The sequence below is a fragment of the Zootoca vivipara genome, chromosome 11, assembly GCF_965207765.1.
Source record: "Zootoca vivipara chromosome 11, rZooViv2.hap1.1, whole genome shotgun sequence".
Taxonomy (NCBI): Eukaryota; Metazoa; Chordata; class Lepidosauria; order Squamata; family Lacertidae; genus Zootoca; species Zootoca vivipara.
The window spans coordinates 40,938,237-40,963,942 of record NC_142594.1 but is presented as its reverse complement, the minus strand read 5'-3'; the positions used below and the strand labels follow the sequence as shown (position 1 = coordinate 40,963,942).

At 40.7% G+C, this 25,706-nt stretch overlaps 1 protein-coding gene across 4 annotated transcripts in view; it reads left to right on the top strand.

Annotated features, from left to right (window-relative positions):
- The window catches only part of NRP1 (neuropilin 1), a 129,638-nt gene that overhangs the window by 33,939 nt on the left and 69,993 nt on the right, over nucleotides 1-25,706 (top strand). For all 4 annotated transcript variants that reach the window (XM_088654446.1, XM_035130126.3, XM_035130125.3 and 1 more), the window contains one exon: nucleotides 22,357-22,538. In XM_088654446.1, coding sequence (XP_088510572.1) covers nucleotides 22,357-22,538 — 182 coding nt within the window. The remainder of the gene's footprint in view (nucleotides 1-22,356; nucleotides 22,539-25,706) is intronic.

Genomic DNA, 25,706 nt, shown 5'->3' with positions numbered 1-25,706 from the left:
CCCTGTTGCCTCTTCAACTTCTGACACCTCATCCTCCCACCTGCTCCATCTTCTGCCTCTGACCATGCATCATTGTCCCCTGGCTCTGAGCCTTCTTCCCTGGGGGTTTCCCAGCTAGAGCCTCCCACCACTCCTCTGCATCCAGCCAATCCATGATACATAGGCTGCACCAGCAGCAGAAAGTTGCTCCCCATTGCTGGGCTCTGTCATTAACATACTGTTATTTTTCTTTTGGAGTTGTGGGCCTAACTTGCCCACCTAGTAGTATACTTTGCTCCTTCTGTACTCAACCGGAATTTTTTTCCTGGACCCTCCACAGCTTGATAAGCTGCCATGATGGCACATTGAATAAGATGCCTAAGTCTGGCTACCTGGGACCCCTAGTGTTTTACAAGGCTGTCTGCAGACTATGTAATCTGTATGGCTGGATCCCTGTTTTATCCACAGGGATGTTCAAAGGAAGTAGATGGTGAGTGGCTGCCATAGCTTGGGAGATGGAGGGATAGCTGCATTGTTAAATTACTTAGATTAACTTCCTCCAAAATAATTTAGGGGCAGGCAAATTGAAACTGATGCCACTCGCTGGCTTGAGACACCCTGACCTTCACATAAATGATGTGATTCCAGCTAAAAAGTATTTCCCTGCTCAGAAAGAAGTGAAAATGATCCCATAGCAGCCATCCCATCTCATGAATATGTCTCATTGAAGAGACATTGCATTGAAGTCAATGGGACTTAAGAGTGTTCAGTATTACAGCCTTTATTCTCTAGGCTCATTATAATTAAAACTCCTATCTTTGAGCACCAGCGGATGCACAATAGTCTCTTTCCAATATCTTGGGAATTACATTGCCAACTCTTATTAACGCTAATGGGAGTTATGTGCGTAAGTCCCTGTTCATCTCGACAAGTCTGTGCCCCCAAGCATTTATGTGTTATGAAGAGATGTTCTTGTAATGATGCTTATTATAGGGAGGTTTGATGTAATTGGTAGGACAGCACAATAGTTTATGTCACAGGCAACAGTGACAGACCAGAAACTGGGTGTACTGTTTAAGATCTCTTTGTTCTCTTTTCAGTGACAAAAGTTGGAGAGTTTAAGGGGCAAAGTCTGTGAGATTTATTAGAATGATGCTTGCAGTGGTATTACAGGTATGACAGAATATTTAATAGCATCCTTTCTTCAGATTCAGTGAAAGGAAAGATAGCCTACACTAAGACACAGAGGCTCCATTGTACAAAACATGCTATTAAGCATAAGATAAACCTTATACCAAACCATCAATACTGTACCAGTACTATTTGAAAGTATGTTGTGTGTGTGTGTTTTTAATGTATGTTTTATTAAAGATTTATTGGTTTACAAAAGTATGTGCAGTGTCTCTCTTTTTTCCAAGTTACATTATCTACAGGTCAGTTTCATTTGTTGAGACATTAGTGTTACATTAGGAAGAAAGGGGGGAGGTGGGTGGGGTGGGGTCGAGTGGCGATGTTTCTATTTTACTTAGTGTATGTGTGGGGGTTTTGTGTCGGCATCGTTTGTGCAGGTTCTCTTTGCTATTTGCTTGTATTGCTTTGGAGGTGAGAGAAGTTGGGGTTGGCCTAGGGTGTGGTTGCTTGTTTGTGATTGGCTGTGGTGGACTTCGTTTTCATGTGCGAGTGAGGCGGGTGGATGCTTTGGATCAGGTTAGCCATATTGATTCATATGCTGTTGGTGGATTCTTGTCGTTGTCTTGTTGGGCTGTGTATGTGATAAAGGGGAGCCATACTGGGGCTACAGAGCCTAGGGCTTACTGATCAGAAGGTTGGTGGTTCGAATCCCCACAACGGGGTGAGCTCCCATTGCTCGGTCCCTGCTCCTGGCAACCTAGCAGTTAGAAAGCACGTCAAAGTAGATAAATAGGTACCACTCCGACGGGAAGGTAAACGGTGTTTCTGTGCGCTGCTCTGGTTCACCAGAAGCGGCTTAGTCGGAAGCTGTATGCCGGCTCCCTCAGCCAGTAAAGCGAGATGAGCACCACAAACCCAGAGTCGTCCACAACTGGACCTAACAGTCAGGCTCCCTTTACTCTTTACCTTTACTGGGGTGAAGGCATCTTCTTCTATTTGTCCCCGTGTCAGTTTCAGTTTATTGGTTAATTTTTCTACTAATGCTGTTTCCCATACTATTTAGTACCATTGGTCCATGTTTACTCCTGACAGGTCTCTCCAGTGTGTGCTTATGGTGTTTCTGGCTGCTGAGGGTAGGTGGGTTATGAGTTCTTTGTGATGTAAGTGGGCATTATTGTCTTAGAAAATGTTTAGTAGGGCCAGTTGTGGGGTGATTTTACATATTTCTCATATGGCTGTTGTCCAGAATAGAAAGCTGTCTTTTTTAAAAAAAAATACAAACAAAAAACCACAAGTCCATTTTAATGGTATATTTGGTCTCCTACAACATGACTTTACATTCTAGAAATCTGGAGGCAGGACAGATCAACATGCTGAGGGTCCTGCCTTTTTTATCTCACAGTTTAATAAGTTTATCATTTCCTCTTCTCATTTTGTTAATGAATTCTAAATGTTTCTGGTACATTGTATTTGGTATGAATAAATTTCATTCGTGCCTATGCTACAGTGCCATGGAATCTATTTGCATGAAGGGTGGTGACCTGTACATGCGACTTTAAATAAAATAAATAAATCTTACAGGGTGAAATGCAGTGGTGTCAATCCAGCATTAAAACAGTACACCACTGGTGAAACAGATTTTGCAACCCCCTGCCTGCTCCCCAAATTTGCTCTAAATAGTTGAGGGACCTTCCAGATCAGATTGGGGGGAGGCTGAATTGGGGGGAGATGAATACAAATCAATGGTACAACCGCATTTGGAATGCTGTGCACAGCTTTGGTTGCCTCCCCTCAGAACGGATATTATAAAGTTGGAGAACATTCAAAGAACAGCGACCAAAATGATCAAGGGAATGGAGAGCTTCTCTGTGAGAAATATTGCAGCATTTAGAGAAAGGTGGCATTACAGAAGTCTATAAAATTCTGCATGGTGTGCAGAAAGTTGAGAGAGAAAATGTCATGGCCGTGCACAGTACAATCACTATAATGTACATTTATAAAATCATAAAATACAGAACAAATAATCAACACTACATCAAATTAATATTCTAAAACTGCTTGGCAAAACAGAAACCTTTTCGGCAGGCAATAAAACATCAAAATTGTAAGTGCCTACCTGATTTAAAAAAGAACTACTGCCTCTTTATATAACTTGAGCAATAATACTTTAAAATGTTCACATGTAAGTTTCTTAAGTTTTAATTGCTGGAAAAGAGAAAAGGGGAAGGGAAGAAAAAGCTAGTCCCACCTGACTTTATATTTCCCCAAAGACCAAATTAAGTTTACAACTAATGAAGACTATATGCATTTTATTTGTTAAATGGGGATTTCTGCAGGTGTCTAGAGAGGAGGTTATTGCCGTTTCAGACATGCAATAAAGAACGGGATTCTGTCTCTTGCATATTTTTACAATGGAACAAATGGGGCTATGTTTCGCTGTAAAATTTCAAAAGGAAATACTTAGCAATACGTATACTGTGAGGCATGAAGTAGAAGAGCTGTTCACAAGGAATGCAATTATTTATGAAATTTTTAAAATGTCAGCCACTACAATGATGTCTACATTAAAAACAGTCACTGCTAGTGTTTGCCGTTCCCGAGCCTTATGAAACAAACACAAAGGTCATTCTCCAGGTTGTGATTATCTTGGAAGCTGGCGTCTGGAACCACCAATGTTTGTTTTGCTGATAAAATTCAGTTCTCTAGTCGTAAGAAATATTCATAGGAAAATATAAATTTCTTAGACAATCAAAGAAGGAGAGGATCTCTTTGGTCTTTTAAACTTGCACCTTGCAAGTTCCATATAGCTCCTAATAGATTTATGGGATCATATTCATTCCAGCCCAAATATTCTATCATTTTTACTGAAATCAGTGAAATCTTCATTGACTTCAAAGAAAATCATTCAAGCTCTGTAGATATTTACCCCAGTTTCGAGTCTCTCCAGCACTTCAGTGTAAACATCAAACATTTATGTGCATTTCAATGAAAGGAGCAAGTCCACATGGACAAATGTTTATGTTGATCTCTTTTCTCTATATAAACAAATACTTGCTGAAGGTGGAACTTCATGTGTCCATTGAACGCTCAGGCTCATAGGGCATCATATATGAACTATTTGTTTTAGAAGGAATAGCAATATATTTGCAGATTAACTATGCATAAAGTGTATTTTGAAAACAACAGGGATTTTACTCCCCTTTCTGTTTGGGAAGACCAAGGTTTCCTAGGATGTGACAGAATGACTTCATGAATGATAATTCCAAACTTTTTTTTCCAAAGTTCTAATTCATTTGAACATATGCTCCTCTTTAAAAAAAATTAAAAAAATAAAATCATTGGAATTGGGTTGTGTGTTTTTTTATTACCATGTCTGAAACCGCCCATCTTGCAGCCATAACAATGAGCTGTCACTATGCTTTGGGTCATGTGGCTGACCCTAGCTAACAAGCTGTTCCTGCGTTTAGGCTACTGGGAAGTTTTATTAGCCTCGATTTCCCCCCATTCTAAACACATAGTTATTTCTCAAGGCCCATATAAATCACAAGGTCACATAACTCATAAAAGCTGTGACATTCCAGGGATATATGATACAAAGAAGCTGAACTCAGGCTTAGTGGCTTTAAATTTCTATGGGATGTTTTATCATAATATCAATCTAGTTATAACTGGGGCTGTATTTACATTTTAGCTTAAACAGCACGCACAGTAAAAATGGCACTAAAAGGATCGACTTTTATATACTGAAATTATGATGGGTACCATGTTACAACTAGCTGTAGTTTAAAATCAAGGTAATATAATTCAGCACTAAAGAGGGTTTAGAGAAAACGTTGATTGGTTTGTTAACAGATGTTAGAGCTTTGTTTTCTTTCAGGAACATGGATAGTGTTGTTTTAGTGATTGATGGTATAATCTTAGACATGTCTACCCCAAAGTTAATACCTATTCAGTTCAGTGGTACTAACTTCCAGGTCAGTGGAGTATAGGTTTGAAGCCTTATGTTCCTTTTTTCCATATTTCTCAGGTAGGAGATGTTTGAAATTGACATTCCTAGAGCAGAATAGCAAGATACAAACACAGAGCAGCTCCTGAAAAAAATCACCCATGTTTCACCCTTGAACCCTGACAAAGCCAGAGAATTATAGAGAGCTGGAATTGCTTAGCAGGAAATGATGTTGATGGTTTAATCCTTTGCAAGCCTACTCAGAAGTAAGTCCCATTGAGTTCAATGGGTTTTACTCCCAGGTAAGCGAATATGGGACGCAGGTGGCGCTGTGGGTTAAACCACTGAGCCTAGGGCTTGCCGATTAGAAGGTCGGGAGTTCGAAAGCACGTCAAAGTGCAAGTAGATAAATAGGAACCGCTACAGCGGGAAGGTAAACGGCGTTTCCATGTGCTGCTCTGGTTTGCCAGAAGCGGCTTTGTCATGCTCGCCACATGACCTGGAAGCTGTATGCCGACTCCCTTGGCCAATAACGCGAGATGAGCGCCGCAACCCCAGAGTCTGTAACGACTGGACCTAATGGTCAGGGGTCCCTTTACCTTTTAAGCTAATATAGGACTGCAGCTTTAAGAGAGAGGAGGGATACATGGTAGAGTGTAAGACATTATTTCCTGTTGTGTTGACACACTTTTTCTTTTTCTTTTAATCCCACGGTCCTCTCTGGTCAGATTTTTTCAGGTATTCTAAGGCACTACAATTAACAATTGAACCTGCAAACAGAGACAGTAACCAGAGAGGCAACAATTCCTGTATCACACAATTCTTCAGCACCCTTCAGAAATACCCATTGTCTCCAGAAAGTTATGCCAGCTGCACTTAAATGGGCAGTGTGCTGGTGGAATATACCTTGCGTCTCTAGCTCAGAGGTGTACCAAAATGATGACCAGAACTGCTTACTTTGATAGTAGTAGCCACCTATGTAGGTGGCCGAGGGGGCAAGGAGTGATTCTAGACATGCCCTTGGTGCAATTAATCATCCATCTGGCAGGGAGAAATCGTCAGATGCAGGGCCGTCTTAAGTATATTTGGTGCCCTGGCGCCGTGGTGCAATGGATCCCTCCGGCGCCCCCGCCCTGTTTCCCAGCGCGGCAGGCAGCCAGAGCTGCGCGGCCGGGCGGGGCTGGTGTGCGAGCGGGCACAGCTCACAGCGCGGCTGCCGGGGGCGCAGCTCCGCGGCGGGTGGGCGGGCGCCCTGGCGCCCTGCGCCACCCAGCCTAGCCGTTGGCCCGGCCCTGGTCAGATGGAGAAGTGTGTGGACAACCCACTCTATGTATGGTATTATAAACCACTCAGGGGTCTTTGAGCAAAGGGGTTAATTTTAGTTTTAGCCTAAAGACTAGACCAGGCATCCCCAAACTTTGGCCCTCCAGATGTTTTGGACTACAATTCCCACCACTGGTCCTGTAAGCTATGGATCATGGGAGTTGTAGGCCAAAACATCTGGAGGGCCACAGTTTGGGGATGCCTGGACTAGACCAAGTCTGATATATTTCTTTGTATGCTTTTGCTGTTGCAATAAAATGTTACTGCATTTTTTAGAAAAATCTTTATGCTGCAATTCTATATACACTTAGCTGGAAATCAATAGAAATTAAATCTAGATTAGAGGATCCTGCAGAGGATCACAATGTCTTCAGAACTAAACATTATTTATATGACAATATATTTCAAAAAAAATTGCAATGATATATAATTTTAATGTTATCTAAGTGTTGCAGCCCGCAGTAATTGTGTGCAGTAAATGTGTGCATGCCAGACATACTGGCGATATGGACATATAGGGGAAGTCATTAATCCATACTAATGATGCATTCCTCAGAGCAATTCCTTGTATACTCTGGAGTCAATTCACATGGAGTTCATTACAGGGCCTAAGCCCAAGTAAAGGGTGTAGAATAATGGAGCCTTTTGAGTGCTTAGCCATTGGCCTTAATGGTCTTTCATGTTTCTGAATGGAATTATTTATATACTTATCAATGTTCCTGCATTTATAGATTATCACTCCCTGATTACCCTGGAGGAAAATTTCCATAAACTGCATTATAGAGCTGTAATGTACATTGACAGCCTGGTTCCTCCTTTAGCCTCCTGTTTTATTAAACAAGAGCCCTGGCCAAAGTGGTGGTCATTGATTAACCTCAACAGATAAAGTATTTCAAATGTTTGAAATGCATTTTTAAAGGAAAAACTAATATCAGTCTAATAGTTTTTCTTATCTGAGTTTCTTAGCTTACGGCCACACATATCATAACTAGTAATTGCTGATAAAGCAGGTTTTTTAATCATTCTGGCTGATGTGATTCATAGTTCTTACTATCATCAAAAGGTTCCTCTAAATTTCCATGGAACCGTCAAAGGAGCACAATGACATCGTTCTCATTATGGTACAAACTTTATGCCCGGTGCTCATTAGATATACCAAGAAAGGGACCTGATGATTCCATACGTACCAATTAAGAGACCTTATTAGTGCGTTCAGCACTACATGTTAAACAGCATCAAACCAAAGGCAAATCATTAAACCAGTCAGGCACATCAAAAGCAACACTTAATGGGTTTAGTAGCTTTTTTGTTTTGTTTTATATAGATACATTGGTTGTGTTCACTCTGTTCAGAAAATTGCACTAATTGGTTGATTATTATTTTTAATGCTTCTGGTCTAAGTCATATTATAGTTTTTATTTAACCCTTGAGAGTTTCCAGATTTCAAGCTTACTAAGTGGCAGCCCTTATTGAGCCTTCATTCATTCATTCATTCATTCGTTTGTTTATTCCGTTTATATACAATGTTTGTAAAATGCTGTAGTGCAACATAGGTTTTTACCTATGGTTTACATAATAAAGTGGTTTACATAATAAAGCCAACAAGTAAAATGTCACAAAATCGTAAAAACAGAGGTAAAATTAAAATCATGGGCTGGGGAGAGACCTTAAAAGATGACAGCGGATGTGAATTGAAATGATCTATCTATATAATGGAATCAACTCCTCATGAAAAAAGATTTAGAGGTCAATTCAGAAAAAAGAAGGCATGGAGCCATTGACCCCATTCAGAAAATCCCAGAGAGCTCCTGCCACTCATTAACATGATACTGATCTAGATGAATCAATGGTCTGGTTCAGTAAAAGACAGCTTCCTATGGCCTTCTAGTGATTGGTTCTCCCTCCTATGATGCATTTCTTCAATGCCCCATAGAAAGTCACTGCCAAGCAAAGTTGTTAACTAATCCCAGTATTTTACAGAAACAAAATGATCTGTAAAAAACAAAAAAGTGCAATGAAACTGGAGAATGGATAAATAACAATGAATCAGAACATTGAAAAATGACTTGGTAATTTCATAAATCTTGTGACTTTTGAGATATACAGCCAATAAAATCAGACTGCGTTTTTTATTTTGCAGAGAACAGTGGAAAGTTGGCAGAAACTAACATTTTGCAGTGAGGTAGGGAGGCGAACAAGTTGTAAATGACTCTAATGTCTTCCATATGTCACATTTTTACTTGGGGACTGGATCTGGAGTAATTAAAGGCATGTGAATTTCCTATAAAGGCTGAACTTCACCAGCTTGACACTGGAAAACACCATCAAATCTGAAGTCTTTAAATTGCCAAGTGTTTTCTCTCCCCACATCACCACCCAATTTGAAATTCTTGCGTTTTGGAACATTTCTTCTTTAACAAAAGGCGAATCTTATTTCCAGGGCTAAAAATAGCATTTGCTATTACTATTACTATTATTATTATTCATCTGGTATAGAAACATTTCAAAATTATAAAACTATTCTAAAAAGGGTCCTCATTTGTTGTATAATTTAATAATCACATTAAAGCATGAGTGGAAAACCTGTGGCTCTCCAGATGTTGTTGGACTATGGCACCCATCATTCTTGACCACTGGTGATACCGGTTGAGCTGATGGGAGTTGGGATCCATCAACATTGAGAACGCCACAGCAGCTTTTATTTTAAAAAATAAAGAAATTAATTTATCCTAATATAATGCCATTGTACTATAATTACCATTATTTTCACCAATATAAGCATTTTTGTGTGTGCTTACCCCTGTCTTTCGTAGAACTGCATGACAAAATTTGGGGAAGTGCAAATTTCAAGGGACTGCTGTGTTTAAGTTCACCTATTGGTGTGGGAAAGGCAAATAGTATAAATTTGCGTTACAATGCAACCCAGACCCCACCTCCCCTAGTTAGAGGAGAGGGTGTGATGTGCAGTTGAGGAGCAGAGCATGCTGTGGGTTATCAGGGGCTGGCAGGGCTCTGAAGAATGGGTGGCAGAGGATGAGGGCAAGAGGCAGCAATTGATGGAGTTTTGCGCATGGCATGAGCCAGGGCTGGAGGCCAGGGAAGAATTTGAGCAGGTGGAGACGGGAAGAGGAGGTGCAGGATGCAGAGCAGAAGTCGGGACTGGAGGAAGAGATGGCACCTGAGATTGGGGGGGGGGCATAGAATCTCCTCCATCCCCTCATTTGCTGTTCCCCAGGGCCAGGAGGGACTTGAAGAGGCTGATACAGCAGCGACTTTTATGAAGGAGAAGTTTCAGGTTGCTTTTGTGCGTGCCATCAGGTGAGGGTGCTTAAAGTTTGGGTGAAGTCATGCTCTCACGCTTGCTCCGGCAGTCCAGCTTGGAGCACAAAAAGAAGAAGAGTTAGGATTTGATATCCCGCTTTATCACTACCCTAAGGAGTCTCAAAGCAGCTAACAATCTCCTTTCCCTTCCTCACCCACAACAAACACTCTGTGAGGTGAGTGAGGCTGAGAGACTTCAGAGAAGTGTGACTAGCCCAAGGTCACCCAGCAGCTGCATATGGAGGAGCGGGGAAGCGAACCCGGTTCACCAGATTATGAGTCCACTGCTCTTAACCACTACACCACGCTGGCTCTTCCCAGCACAAGCCTGGGAAGGGGGTGCCAGCTGAGAGACAAGGACAGGATCACTGTACCCACTAGCACATTCGAAGGAGAGCAGCAGCTTCTTTGCCATTCAAAGCTGTATACTCTCCATTGCCAGATTTTAAGACGCTGCTATGGGCACCAATATAATCTATACACAGAGCACAGGTTGCTTTCAAAAGTGGCAAACTCAAATGCCCTTGCTCTCTGCCTTGCAGGGTTAAGGGCTTGAGTCTGAAAGTTTTGCTGACAACCTGGGATCTGTGTAACAAATAGTTCTATGTATTATAATCTCTTTCTGGGTTAGGTAGGTGCTCTTTCATGTTTGTTTTACGTTTACTTGTACTTCACCACCTGGTTTAACATCAGTGGTGGCCATCCAAATGGAAGTTTTATTTTGAGGGCAAATCCACAAGGCCCCCAGCTCAATTCTGTTATATGCAGTCAGAAACCAAGGCAGTCTACCAGGAAATATCTTTTTCTCCCATGACACCATAATATACAGATAGTAGAAGGGTTATACAATAGTGACAGGTAACACCTCCAGGTACGTCTTAGAAAAGAACAAGAAGGAAACATGCAGAAAATCAGCTAAGCAGTAAGGAAATAATACAGCACCATCTACTGGTTGGAGAGGTTGTTTGCACCTTTGTATTTTACAAGTGTCATTCAAATTGGACAGTCTCTTTCAGGGGCAAACTACTGATGCCAGGTACATGTTTAAACAAGTGTGCTTAACCTCCTGTTTTTGTTTTGGAGAAAAAGGAACTGCAGGATCCCAACCTGGATTCGGCTGCATGCCTGTTTTCTGATGAAAAACATACTTTAGAACATACTTTAGATTGAGATTATGCTCCAGATCAAGATTTGACCGCTTTTTCTCCAAAAATAATGTCCCATGGTCACTCATTTAAGCATGTGAAGCTTTAGGTGGTCCGCAGTGTGTCTGCATTATATATCTGTGTGTGTATTTCTAATTGTATTTTTATTGTTTCTTTTATATTGCATTTTATTGTATTAATATTTGATGTTTTAGGAACAAAAATGCAATTAAAAATAATACAGCATCTAGCGCAGCACATTGCAACTGCTGCAACAGGAAGAAAAATCATTAAGTGGTTTGTCAAGGCCCTCAGCAATTTTTGTGGGATCCATTGGAAGGGGGAAAGTTTGGGAACCACTGGCATGGACTGAAACTTAAAGTATGTGTGAAATGTAGGGTTGGGCAAATAAGTGCTGCTCAAAAATGCCAAAACTTAAAGAACTCAGAAAATTAGCTAGGCTTTTTAACATATTTACATTTCTTTTTAAAAAATCCCTTAAAAATGTATTCTTTTGAGTATGCCTTAGAGCAGGCATCCCTAAACTTCGGCCCTCCAGATGTTTTGGACTACAATTCCCATCTTCCCTGACCACTGGTCCTGTTAGCTAGGGATCATGGGAGTTGTAGGCCAAAACATCTGGAGGGCCGCAGTTTGGGGATGCCTGCCTTAGAGTCTCAAATGTGTAAGCTATAATGAGAGAAAGCAACAGCTAGTTTTGTACATTACATATCTCTTTGGCTTTATCTTTCTAGATAAACTGATAGCACCATATCTGACCTCAGTGTCTCTTCATAACAAACTGGGATTTGTATTGGGATGTCTGTCACCCAATGTCTGTTGTCCAATATGATGTCAACAGCTGTAAATCCCACGGTCTCAGCCTATCGTCAGTACTGTATTGGTATATGGGTCTACTGAAGCACTGGAAGCCTTCCTTCAAGTAATTTGTGGCTTTTGCTTCTCTCTCTCTAGTCTAGCTGTGTGTGAAATAAAAACAACCAGGTGTAAGCAAACATAATATATCCTTTGCTTATCCTAACTTAATAGCAGACCCAAATGTTAATAAAACTTGGCTGCAATCCTAGCCATCTCTATTCAGAAGTGAGTCCCATTTAATTCAATGGGGCTTACTGCCAGATAAGTGGGGTTAGATTATGATTGCAGCTCTTTTCTCCACAAGCATCAAACTGATTTGAACATCCATTACTTAATTGTGATTGGGTCTCATGCTATTTTCTGTTTCCCCCTAAAAACAGCCCTGAATTTTGCTGTCTGTTGATAAATGTTAATACACAGACACCCGAAACTCACATGTGCTATTGTTTTGAAAATGCAACCTTTCAAACATTTTTCACACCCCTTGCGCCCTCAGTCTCGTATGCAATACCCAGAGTTTATGGAAACAGCTGGTATTTTAAGCTGTTTCCAATAAAGCCAGATTTCCTCTACCAGGTGTCTTGAGCGAAACACCCATGGGGAGGACTTACAATACTCAGAGGAGAATATTCAACACGTAGATCGAATGCTGATTGATAGGATCAAGGGGAACAATTCTAGCTCTGAGCATATAGCATTATACTGCATGAACTCTGAGCAGAAACTTTAAGATCCTATTGCCCATTGACATGGAAATCTCTCCAAGCCTGACTCCTTTAGGAAGAAGGATGGGACAGGAACTTAATAAGTAAGTTAGTACAGTAGCTGACTTCAGCACTCAGCAATGCTATACAATTGCCTTTACTACCAACAGCAGTGTTTGCAATGCATCACGTACAGGGTCACAGGCTTCTTCAGAAGACAAAAAAAAAAAACCGACATGGGCAATTCACTGTTGTCTAATATTTTAAGATGGGAATGTGGAATTCTCCCCAACCTATATTTTGGAGCAGGTTTACAATGAATACGATCTCATCCTTTCTTTTTTTAGTTTTTTAATAACTGCTGCCTACCCTTTTTCCTGAAGCTGTAACTCAACGCTTTCAAAATAGTCTTTTGCAATCCTTGCATAAGGATCCTTAGAGGATTCTGTGTTCGTTTGCAATTCTGGCGGGAATCTTTCCCAGACATTGTTTTTACTGAACCATAAAATTATGACTGTCTAGCAGCAGCATGTTCAGCCACTGATTGTGGAACTGGAAAAGAAATGGAGAAAGATTCTCACCCTGCCCTTGAGCCACTTTCCATTTTAACAGGGAGCCATATGCAGCCTGCCTTAAAACACAAGGAGTGCTTCTGCTCTGTTCAAGCCTCCAAGATTGTGGAAATGAGATTTCTCAGGAGAACCTAGGGAGTGCAAATGTGATTGTATGGTTATGTTTATTTACCATAATCTGGGCATCTACCCAAACACAAGCCACAAGTAGTCAGATTTTGTTTCTCCCATTTCCCCAAATACCACTGCTGTTTATAACACAAAGCTTTAAGCGGTACTTGGCTACATGTCTGTATTCAGATAGCCATGCTCTTCTAGACCCTGTAGAGCTATAATGTTGTAAAAATATTTGCCATGCCATTGATAGCAATAACAGAGCAATGATTCTGCTGGCTGGGAGAGCCACAAATGCAAGCTCAGCATCCTGGGATGTGTGCCAATCCTGTCTGGGTATGCTGCTGAAGTGACACATTTAGTCTCCTTAGAGGCATGCCAGTGTGCCAACTTGCATCCCTGGCACAGCATTTTCTAATGACAAACTTATGGAGTGGAACTGGTACCAACTCCAGAGGGAGATACAAGCTGCTTTCCCTAGCTTCTTCAGTAACAATGCTGTTTTCAAGTTGTGAATGTACATTCTCAGGTTTTTGTTTTTAACTATTGCACTGTGGACTTGGCTGGCGTTTTGAAATAGGTGTTGAAATGACAGGTGTGCTTCGTTTAGTAATCCCCATGAATTGCATTTTTAAGGACACTTTGAGCATAAGCTTTATTGCCTTGATGTAACTTCTAGGACTGAATAATTTTATTTATTGCTAGGATGGGATGTTCACAGAACACTGGCTGTTTTCACTTTCTCTTTTCCCATCTATATACTCACTGCTAATCTTGCCATGTGGATGTCACAGAATTTATGAAGCAATAATTGTGTCAGACTAGATGCAGAATTTGTTGGAGGCTGGATTACATTCTTTGCGATCTTAATACATCTGTGAAAGCCATTTGAATATTTCTGCAGAAGAATTGGGGGGGGGGTTCCATCTTAGTTTCTTTTGTGGTTACAGTGGAATTGGCAAGCATCACAGGGATCCTTCTGGCTCTAAAATCTGTGGGATTCTGGAAGGTGTTTATTCTGAAAAGCAATTAAATGTAGAGACCTCAGCAGCAAAATAATTGTTTCCCATTACATGCAGATGCAGGTCCTCCCTAGTCCTGATAATCTGTGTTGGTCAAAGTTATTTTAGCTACATATATTAATCAGATGTAATAATAATAATAATAATAATAATAATAATAATAATAATAATAATAATAAATTTATTACTTATACCCCGCCCATCTGGCTGGGTTTCCCCAGCCACTCTGGGCAGCTTCCAACAGAATATTAAAATACAATAATCTATTAAACATTAAACGCTTCCCTAAACAGGGCTGCCTTCAGATGTCTTCTAAAAGTCTGGTAGTTGTTGTTCTCTTTGACATCTGGTGGGAGGGCGTTCCACAGGGCGGGTGCCACTATCGAGAAGGCCCTCTGCCTGGTTCCCTGTAACTTGGCTTCTCGCAGTGAGGGAACCGCCAGAAGGCCCTCGGCGCTGGACCTCAGTGTCTGGGCAGAACGATGGGGATGTGAGACTCCTTCTGGTATACTGAGCCAAGGCTGTTTAGGGCTTTAAAGGTCAGCACCAACACTTCATAGCTGCCAAGTTATCCCTTTTTTAAAGGGATTTTCCCTTATGCTGAATAGGCTTCCTCGCGAGAAAAGGGAAAACTTGGCAGCTATGCAACACTTTGAATTGTGCTCAGAAACGTACTGGGAGCCAATGTAGTTCCTTCCTTCCTTCCTTCCTTCCTTCCTTCCTTCCTTCCTTCCTTCCTTCCTTCCTTCCTTCTTGCCCAAATCATCAGCTGAGGTTGCAGTCTCCAACAAGAGACCAGAATGGGAATAGGAACAATGATGTCCCCTTCTGCTCCCTTTCCCAGCTGCTTTTGGCCTTAAATAGAATAGATGTGGAGGGTACCAGTTTTTGCATATCTGAAAGCATCAGCTTTGGAAATGGAAAGCTGGAGCACATAAATAGAGTTATGATTCCCTTCCACTAACGCATTCATGTTGACCTCACACTGAAGCCCAACCTTTACATAAGGAAAGAAAACATCATGTGTAGCTTAAACCTCATATGGCAGGAATTGCTATACTGAAGAGCCAACCTCTCATTCATGGTCAGTTGGCCTAAATTGCTGCTAGAGTGCCTGTTCTGTGCTTTAAAAGGATTGCTGGTGCACAGAAAGTGGATAACCCTGCTACCAAGTTGTTACCAGGTCCTCACATATTGAACTAGATGCAAGGCAGTTCAGTCCCATTTATTTGAATGGAACTGCTTAAAATCTCCTATAATAATAATAATAATAGTAATAATAATAATAATAATAATAATAATAATAATAATAATAATTTATTATTTATACCCCGCCCATCTGGCCGGGTTCCCCCAGCCACTCTGGGCGGCTTCCAAAAAAACAGAAATTCTAAAATACAGAAATCCATCAGACATTAAAAGCTTCCCTAAACAGGGCTGCCTTGAGATGCCTTCTAAAGGTCTGGTAATTGTTCTCTTTGACCTCTAGTGGGAGGGCATTCCACAGGGTGGGTGCCACTACCGAGAAGGCCCTCTGCCTGGTTCCCTGTAACTTGGCTTCTCGTAATGAGGGAACCGCCAGAAGGCCCTCGGAGCTGGACCTCAGTGTCTGGGCAGAACGATGGGGGTGGAGACGCTCCTTCAGGTATACCGGACCGAGGCCGTTTAGGGCTTTAAAGGTCAACACCAACACTTTGAATTGTGCTCGGAAACGTACTGGGAGCCAATGTAGGTCTTTTAGGACCGGTGTAATGTGATCTCGGCGGCCACTCCCAGTCACCAGTCTAGCTGCTGCATTCTGGATTAGTTGTAGTTTCCGGGTCACCTTCAAAGGTAGCCCCACGTAGAGCGCATTGCAGTAGTCCAAGCGAGAGATAACTAGAGCATGCACCACTCTGGAGAGACAGTCAGTGGGCAGGTAGGGACTCAGCCTGCGTACCAGATGGAGCTGATAAACAGCTGCCCTGGACACGGAGTTGACCTGTGCCTCCATGGACAGCTGTGAGTCTTCACAGACTAGAGAGTCTTGCAGACGCTAGTTAGAAAAAGTACAGTGGTGCCTCGCTTAACGAATGCCCTGCTTAACGAAATTTCCGCTTAATGAAAGGATTTTTCGAGCAGAGGTTGCCTCGCTAGACGAATTCGTTTTATGAAAAATTCGTCTAGCGAATCGCGGTTTCCCATAGGAATGCATTGAAATTCAATTAATGAGTTCCTATGGGCAAAAAAAATTTCAATGCATTCCTATGGGATTCGCTAGACGAATTTTTCGTTATAAGAAAAGACCCGTGGAACGAATTAAATTCATCTAGCGAGGCACCACTGTACTTAGATGTTAGGGAATTTATTACTGTAGAGATTAGTTAATTAAGGGGATTGGTGGACCCATTGAAACCTAGATTCTGGCTCACACCAAGGTCAAATCATTTGTCCACCTAGGCCAGTATTTTCTATTCTGATTGGTTGCATCTCTCCTGGCTTTCAGGCAGAGAGCATTTCACATTGCCTCCCAGTGTTACCTCTGATTCCTTTTGAACTGGAGAGGCTAGGAACTGAGACCTCCTGAATTCAAAGTGTGCAGTCTGTCACATAATGGCACTCCTTTCCCAAATCTGAATGTGGCACACATGCTTGAAGTGGCTTCCCACCCACTTGATCACTGTGAGAACAGGATGCTTGATTATGTTGGTCTTCTTATGGTTTTATAAGGGCCCTTCTTAACAATCTTAGAATTGGCTCAAGCACATGCACAGTTCATCATACACCTACCGGTATGACTTTGCAGCAAAGCTTTTGGAAAAAAGTACAGTGGAACCTCGGTTTATGAACACCTCGGTTTATGAATTTTCGGTTTATGAACGCCACGGACCCATCTGGAACGGATTAATTCATTTTCCATTACTTTCAATGGGAAAGTTTGCTTCAGTTTATGAACGCTTCAGTTTATGAACAGACTTCCGGAACCAATTACACCCATGCTTCAGTTTATGAACGCTTCAGTTTAAGTACTCCGCGGACCCGTCTGGAACGGATTAATCCACTTTCCATTACTTTCAATGGGAAAGTTTGCTTCAGTTTATGAACGCTTACTCCGCGGACCGTCTGGAACGGATTAATTCACTTTCCATTACTTTCAATGGGAAAGTTTGCTTCAGTTTATGAACGCTTCAGTTTGTGAACAGACTTCCGGAACCAATTGTGTTCATAAACCGAGGTACCACTGTAGTGAGCAATAGTGTCATGAATGTGAGCTGAGCTGCAGGAGTCAGGTGTGTGCTTGATCCATCCCATGAACCACTTTGTCCTACGCTAAGTTCTGTGTTGATCCTCACAACCCATATTCTCAGAATATCAGGTTTTTAACTGGTTCTTTTTAAACAGCTTAAATCCTAGTGTTTCAGCTTCAGCTGGGCTGTGTATCAAGCAGCTGATCAGCTAAATTTAGAAAGCAGCTGGCAGCTTTGTGTGCCTTCTTTCTTTCAGTTAACTTTTCAATAAATATTTCACAAATTGGGAAAAGGACTATCTATGTAAACAGTAAGCGCTCATGAGCAATCCCAGGAGGTGCAAGAACCCCAAAGTATCACCCTGACCCACGAGAAATACTGTTGCTCTAATCTAAAAGCCTGCAGCAAACAGTTATGCTATAAGACACACATGTGAAAAACCTTGATTCTTTTTTTTTTAAAGGCAGGGCGATTGTAAATCGGTCTTTCTGATCTTTTTGTGTGCCATCTTAACCACATGAAACATCTGCAAAACCGTCTCAGAGTGAACATTTCCTCTTTTTGTTTCCTTGCCTTTGAAAAAGGACAGCGAAGCTAATATGCTGATCAATGGCTACTAAAGCATCCAATGTATAAGAGGAAATGCTGTTAGAACAATATTTCACATATGTTAATGTTTACAGTGCCATCAGGGTCAGTCTTATTTTCTGTTTGATATATACCAAAGCTGGCATACAGTTTTAGCCAGTGATGTAATGCCATTTTTAATTTAGAGAGCCTTTAGCTGTCCACTTTAACTAGTGATATCATCTTTGCAGTTGTCTCCTGAGATCTCATGTAAACATAAGTAATGGGCCACAGACAGTTTGGAACTGCATTGTTAAAAGTGGCATTGGTCATTGTAAAGACATCCACCCCCACCCCCACCCCTCAGCTCACTTCAGAATTGTCAGATATAGTTTACATTACTGCCATTACAAAAAAAAAAAATCCTCCATACATTGATATAATTTGGGCCATTTCAGTGTGCATAGCAAATGGGGCAAAATGGCCAGAACAAATTAATGCAACAGATTAATGTCGGTTATAGTAGGATAATGAAAAGAAAATGAGATTGTGGGGTGGGAGGGAAGCTAGTTGGTGGATTTTAAAAGCCGACATAATGGAGCAGAAAGAAATAAAAGATTTGTCATACTGGTCCGTTTCTAGGTATTAGAATGGGGCTCAAATCAACATGTGGACATGCCATTTCATGACTTTCCAGCATCCTTCTTACAGCCTATTTCCAATCCTTCACTCCTAGGATCATCCTAGGAGTACCCATCTTTTCCCTGTTTTGCATTGATATTTGAGATCAGTTTTTAAAAACTAATTATATTTGTAGATGCAGTGTAGGTTGTAGTGCTGTCTTGCAGGGTTAAAAAAAAAGTTCGAATTTACGTCATTGGATCTGTCCACCTAAATACATTACACAACCTAATCATAGCTGTCAACTTCCGGATTGGAAAATAAGGGATCAGCAGCGGCGCAGCAGCGGAAGTCACTTCTGCGCATGTCCAGACATGTGCAGAACCGACTTCCGGTGCCGGGCTGCCCGTGTCCGCATATTTGCCAGGAGGTGATGGGACCAGTGGCCATGATCTTGGTTTTTTTTGATGTAGCACTTTTGAGACCAACTAAGTTTGTCATTGGTATGAGCTTTCGTGTGCATGCACACTTCTTCAGATACACTGAAACAGAAGTCACCAGACCCTTATGTATAGTGAGAGGGTGGGGAAGGGTATTACTCAGAAGGGTGGTGAAAATGGGTGATTGGCTGATTGGTGTGGTAAACCTGTGGATGACTGTTAACGACTGCAATTGGTCTTACAGGAAAAAGCAAGGGGTGAGATGGCTAAAAATAGCTTTATCATGTATAATGAGATAAGAATCCAATGTCTCCATTCAGACCAGGTCTCTCCATGGTTTTAAGTTTGGTAATAAGTTGCAATTCAGCAACTTCTCTTTCCAGTCTATTTCTGGAATTCTTTTGTAATAAGACAGCTACTTTGAGATCTTGTATAGAATGTCCTGGGAGATTGAAGTGTTGACCTACTGGTTTCTCTGATTTGTGATTCCTGATGTCAGATTTATGTTATCCTTTGGCGAAGGGTTTGGCCTGTTTCTCCAATATAGAGAGCTGAAGGGCACTGTTGGCATTTGATGGCATACACAATGTTAGAAGATGAGCAATTAAATAGTCCTGAGATGGTATGTTTGATGTTGTTGGGGCCAGTAATGGTGTTATCCGGGTGTATGATACGTTTACCACACCTATCAGCCAATCACCCATTCCCACCCCCCTTCTGAATAATACCCCTCCCCACCCTCTCACTATATATAAGGGTCTGGTGACTTCTGTTTCAGTGTATCTGAAGAAGTGTGCATGCACACGAAAGCTCGTACCTATGACAAACTTAGTTGGTCTCTAAGGTGCTATTGGAAGAATTTTTTTTATTCTGTTTCAACTACGTCAGACCAACACGGCTACCTACCTGTAACTAAAAATTATGGTGGTCATTACGATGTATGGGTTTCTTTGTACGAAAGCAAAACAGGAGATCTGTAGTAATGAGGGAGCAGTAGGCAAAACAATGGCCAGGAAGGGGGACATGAACAGGAAGAGGAAAATGACAAGACATCTGTCCAGCTAATTGTTGGAAGAGCTATAATTATTTAATGAAGTATAAACCAGTGGCAGGCAGTCTTTCCTCAGTTCCAAAAATACAAGATTTCTTTGTGTGGGTTTGAGAATTATAGTTCCCAGAACCAGCTGTGGCAGAGTTACTTGGAGATTCAACTATCCCCCTTCTGAAAGTAAGCATGCTTGGAAAGAAGTGAAAGTTTTTGATCTGGATGTAAACTACACAGAACATTTGCAAAAATAAGCAGATGGGAGAATGGACCTAGACCGAGAAGACACTCATCTGATAAATGATGGTTTGGTTGGGTGATCTGGTCCCATAGTTCATAGTAAACAATTTGGACATCTGGTCTGCTGAATGCTGAGTGCACATGCTTGGAATCTTATAAAATCTCATTTTACACTGCCAAGGTAGAGCAGAACCGTTTTGGACAATTGCCACTTAACTTGTTATACAGCATGGCATTATACAAATGGATTAAATAATTAAGAACTTTTGCTTGGAGAAAAGTAAGAAAGTTGAGAGATTGTTGGTTATGGTGGAACCCAGGTAGACCTAATTGTCTACCACCACAAACATGTGGTCACCAATGTTGTAATGCTTGTGAATATCAATTGAAGGAAACGGGACGGGAAGAGAATGCTCTTGTACTCAGGCATCTGGTTGGCCACTGTGAGAATGTGATGCTGGACTGGATGGGCCATCGGCCTGATCCAACAGGCTCTTCTCGTGCTGTTAGAACATGAACATTGCCAGTGTGAACACAAAAACAACAAATACACTTAAAACAAGACTAAAACGCTAACAAGTGGGCACTAATGGTAAAGACACATTTATCCCCCTGGGAAACCCTGTTGGCACAAAAAAAATGTCTTCACTTGTTTCCAGAAAGTGCATATAGCAGGCATCAAATGTATCTCGACAGGAATTCTATTCCACAGAACAGGGACAGTCACACCAAAAGCCCTGCTCCAAGTTGCTGTGGATTGAGCTTCTATGATGTTTGGAACTTGCCCTCAGACCACAGTGATCAACTGGGCATATATCCTGCCCTTCCTCCTGAAGGAACTCAGGACAGCAAATGCATCAATAATAATAATAATAATAATAATAATAATAATAATAATAATAATACTTGAGGATTACTGCAATAGCACATTGGGAAATTCGAGAAATAACAAGCCCATAGCTTTCCTTGGTGTGTAGAACCAGTTATGTGATTCTTGACCCATAAGTTTTTTAGCTGCTGATTTCACTCTTATACTTAGGTAAACTTCCAATATCAATAAGGGAGGGGGCATAACTCCTTAGCAGAATCTATGTCTTGCATTGAAAAGGTTCTGAGTTCAGTCCTCAGTTTCTATGGTTGAAAGGTTCTCTGGTGGTGAAGTCTTGCTCTACGGCACTGAAGACCTGCCTTGAGTCAGAGTGAGCCGCTTTAAGCTAGATAGAGTAATGGCTGAGTTTGTATAAGGCAGATATGCATTTTCAATCAATGCAATATTCATCTCTTATCCTTTCATTTGGAGTTTATTATACAGAAGTTTATTTTAACATGCCCATACAGATGAAACAGTAGGATATAAATTATCATTATTGTGTTCTGTATGAATATAATCAATCCAGTCACTTAGATTAGACATTTCAAAATAAAACTTAAAGCCATGTTCTTGTGTGTGTGTGTGTGTGTGTGTGTGTGTGTGTGTGTGTGCAACAGATCTAACGTTATAAAGATATTTCAAGTGATGTGATGCAAAAAGGATATGTGCTAAGATATACAGCAATAAAGAACACAGTGGAGTAGTAAAGAGCGTTAAATATTTAGAGCTTCATAAATTATTCTCTGGACCTATGTTTAGAGAGCTACATACAGAAATTAAAGTATTATACAGAAATTAAAGCTGAAAATGAATTTTAGAATTCAGGCGAGAACTTCGCCATTTGAAAAGCGTGCTGTGTATTATGTATTGATAACAATGCCGCTATAGACAAAGGATGCAATTTAATAATACAGAATTGTGCTCATGAGATTTCCTTTTTCTTGTTAATTGGTTACTTTAGCTGACATTGTCTGTAAGCATAATGGGCACCATTCTTCCTAATAGTTCCATGTTGCCAGATGATGTCTACAGACATGATGTAGTCCATTTTAATTATTGCATTTTGCTTACATCTCTCAGAATAACGCAGCTTCCAAACAGGCTAGCATTTTTCTTCATTATGTATGCTGCATGGCTATGGTTCCTAAATTAATTAGCTTCTTTTCTTTCCTGGAAGTTAAAAGTTTATTTCTTCAATTTATCTACCAGGTACGATTATGTTGAAGTGATTGATGGAGACAACGCAAATGGCCGAGTATGGGGAAAGTTTTGCGGCAAGATCGCCCCTCCTCCTGTGATATCTACAGGACCATACCTCTTAATCAAGTTTGTCTCTGATTATGAAACTCATGGAGCAGGCTTTTCCATTCGCTATGAAGTTTTCAAAAAAGGTGAGCAAAAATAGTTTAAGGTTGTTCTGTCACGCTATTTATTTGAATTCTAAAATATTAACAATAGGGATTGTTCAAACTGAAGAGGCCTAGCATTGGGGATAGGGGTAATTAAAATAGCAATTTATAACGGATCAGTGGCAAGAGTGTTGTATTAATGGGAATCCTGGGTTCAAATGTCTACTCACCCATGGAGCTCAGAGAGTAACTGTAGTTAAGTTGCTATCTCTTAGCCTATCTTGATGAAAACATATTTAACATTCATATCTTCTAGCATTCTGTTTTCAGTAGTGTTTTGATGGAAATCATATGAGAAAGTCATGATGGTTATAAACTTCCTTTATTGGAGGGGGGGAACCGGTGACCCTCCAGATATTGTTGGACTATAACTCACACCACCACTGACCGTTGACCATGTTGCCTTTGCTGATGGGTGTTAAAGTCTAAAGACCTCCGAAGGATCACAGGTTGCCCACACTTGCTCTGTTCCCTTAACCCTAACAGAAATAATCATTTTGCTGCTTATGATAAGACATGCTTAAATCACTATGTCCTTGTTCACATGTTATATTAAACCATAATTGAAGCTGAAGTATGGTTTAACACAAACGAGCAGCTTTGTTGACCATACTGCTCCAGGAGCAAGAAATCATAAGCTTTGGTTTGCTGTTTCATCTAAATTCTAAAATCAGGCTTCATCCAAACAAGCCAAGAACAGTGTGCCAGGATTGAACTTGTGCACCAGCAAACTGCTTGTTCACATTATACTTTCTTAGACCTCTGCTGTTGTCTAAAACTGCCAATTTCCTCTCATTTCCCTCCATCCCTGCTTTATTCAAACTTCTGAGGTTGTTTGAAACCATAACTTTCCCCCCTCTCAGTGTCTTCCCTTTCTTACTCCCATGCCATACCCACTGCTGTTGTGCAACTTGCCTTTAGTTTTGCTCCTCAACCCAGCCCTGCAATCCAGGTTTGTGCTGTGGCACTGCAAATCCTCCAAATGGGAGCTGTGTGGCGACATTCTTACATTTTCATTAAATAAAGAGGAAAAAGTTCATGTACCTAAAGGGGGAGGTGTTGGCTGAGAAAAAAATATAATGATGCATCTTAATTTAAATTACATCATATGTTTGAATGTTTAATTAAATGTGTAATTAAAATCCATTCTGCTATTATTGGATTTGTTAAGTTTAGTTCCAAGACCTCTCTTCCAGTATACTGGCAATTAGCTCTTTTGTTCCATTATTGAATAAATTTATAAAAAAATAATCCACTGGTTTATTTAGTTAATTAGTTTTGCATTTTCACATCCTTCCTACTATTAGGATTCTGTGCTACTGTACTACTCATAGTACTGTAATACTGATAGCATCCAGCAATATTCTCACAGCAATTAACATTGCACACTATTTTCTTAAATTCATTTGGTGTCACCTCATCCACTATTCCTAATAACAAAACTATGGAGTCCAACAGCAATTTTATACACTATGCTGTTGATATTTTTAAAGCAAACACACACACACAAACTTTTGTTTTGACTCCTTTTTTATAATAGTGGCTGTTTGCTATGTGGTTTATAACCTATATCCTAGGGTGGTTGTGAGAATAAAACAGAGAGGTGGACAACCATGTATGCCACCTTAAACTCTTTAGAGGAAAGGTGGAACATAAATGAAATAATAAATACAATAAAACATTTCAGTTTTTATTAATGTGGTAAGCTTTGCAGTGGATAAGTTAGTCTGTCCACTCAGGATTCCCACAGAAAACAAAGGGAGCAGATAACGAAGAACACCATCAGAGCTTTTCTGCTAAAGAAGTGGGTGGTGGGTGGTACTTAACACAGGTTTTCAAGCAACACCTCACACCTAGCATGCTCTGGGTATAAGCTTTTGTTTGCATGCACACTTCTTCAGATACACTGAAACAGAAATCACCAGACCCTAATATATAGTGGAAGGGTGAGGTGGGGTTTTTCTCAGAAGGGTAGTAGGAGATGGGTGGTTGGCTCAATGGGTATGGTAGACCTGTTGACAACTGTTAACGACTGCAATTAGTCTTACAGGAAAAAGCAAGGGATAGTATGCAGATGAACAAAAATAGCTTTAGCATACAGTATGTAATGAGACAAGAATCCAATATGTCTATTCAGACCAGGTCTCTCCATAGTTTTCAGTGTCTGGTAACTTTTGTTTCAGTGTATCTGAAGAAGTGTGCATGCACATGAAAGCTTATACCCAGAACAAACTTAGTTGGTCTCTAAGGCGGTACTGGACAATTTTTTATTTATTTCAACTGCATCAGACCAACACGGCTACCTACCGGAACCTAGCATGCTGTGAGTGAATGCTGTGCTACTAGAATGCAACCCTGAGGGTAGCAGGAAGGTTTTCCACTATTAGAAGGACTGGCAAATGGTCCCTAGTCTCCCTACTCTTTGGTCAAATCTTTATTGACTGGCCGCTGAGTAGCAGTGAGATCATTTTTTGGCACAAGCTTTGGCTGTACTTGGAAGCAGACTAATGAATCACACATTCAGAAGCCGAGAGAGTCCTCCAACCAAAACTAGATAATTAATGAATAAAGTAAACCCTGAGGGTCTTAACTTTTATTGGAACAAAGGTTTTCCTTCCGCAACAAAAGCATCTAGATTCTTAGAGACCGCAATTCCAGCGCCTTGCCAATTAAGCAATGGACCTTTAAGGTTGGTATGCACTGGTAAAACTCCTGAAAGAGCCTCTACACAAGCCATTTGCAAAAGTGAGCATTTTCAATGGGGCCCTTTCCCCTTGACATTTCAGTGACAACTCAGCAGTTTCATGCATTTATTTCCTTGTATGATCCTTTAAATCTCCTTCTGAAAGGCATTCATTACATTAAGGCAACATTATAAATGAGAATTCGCACACACAAAAGTCAGAATATTCAAAGTTATAGGTCCCAAAGTAATTCTAACTCAGGTTTATGCCGCGGTATATCAAAGTGGAAACGATATTGTCATGTACAGAGCTGGAAAAGGTTGCGCATGCATTTGTGGTCTAAGAGTTACAGTTACCCTGAAACACAGAGTTCACGTTTACTTTTCGTCTAAACATTTTAATGCATCCAAATTAATGGTGAATTAATAAATTTACTGAATGAAAAATCTCTATCTAGTGTTTATCT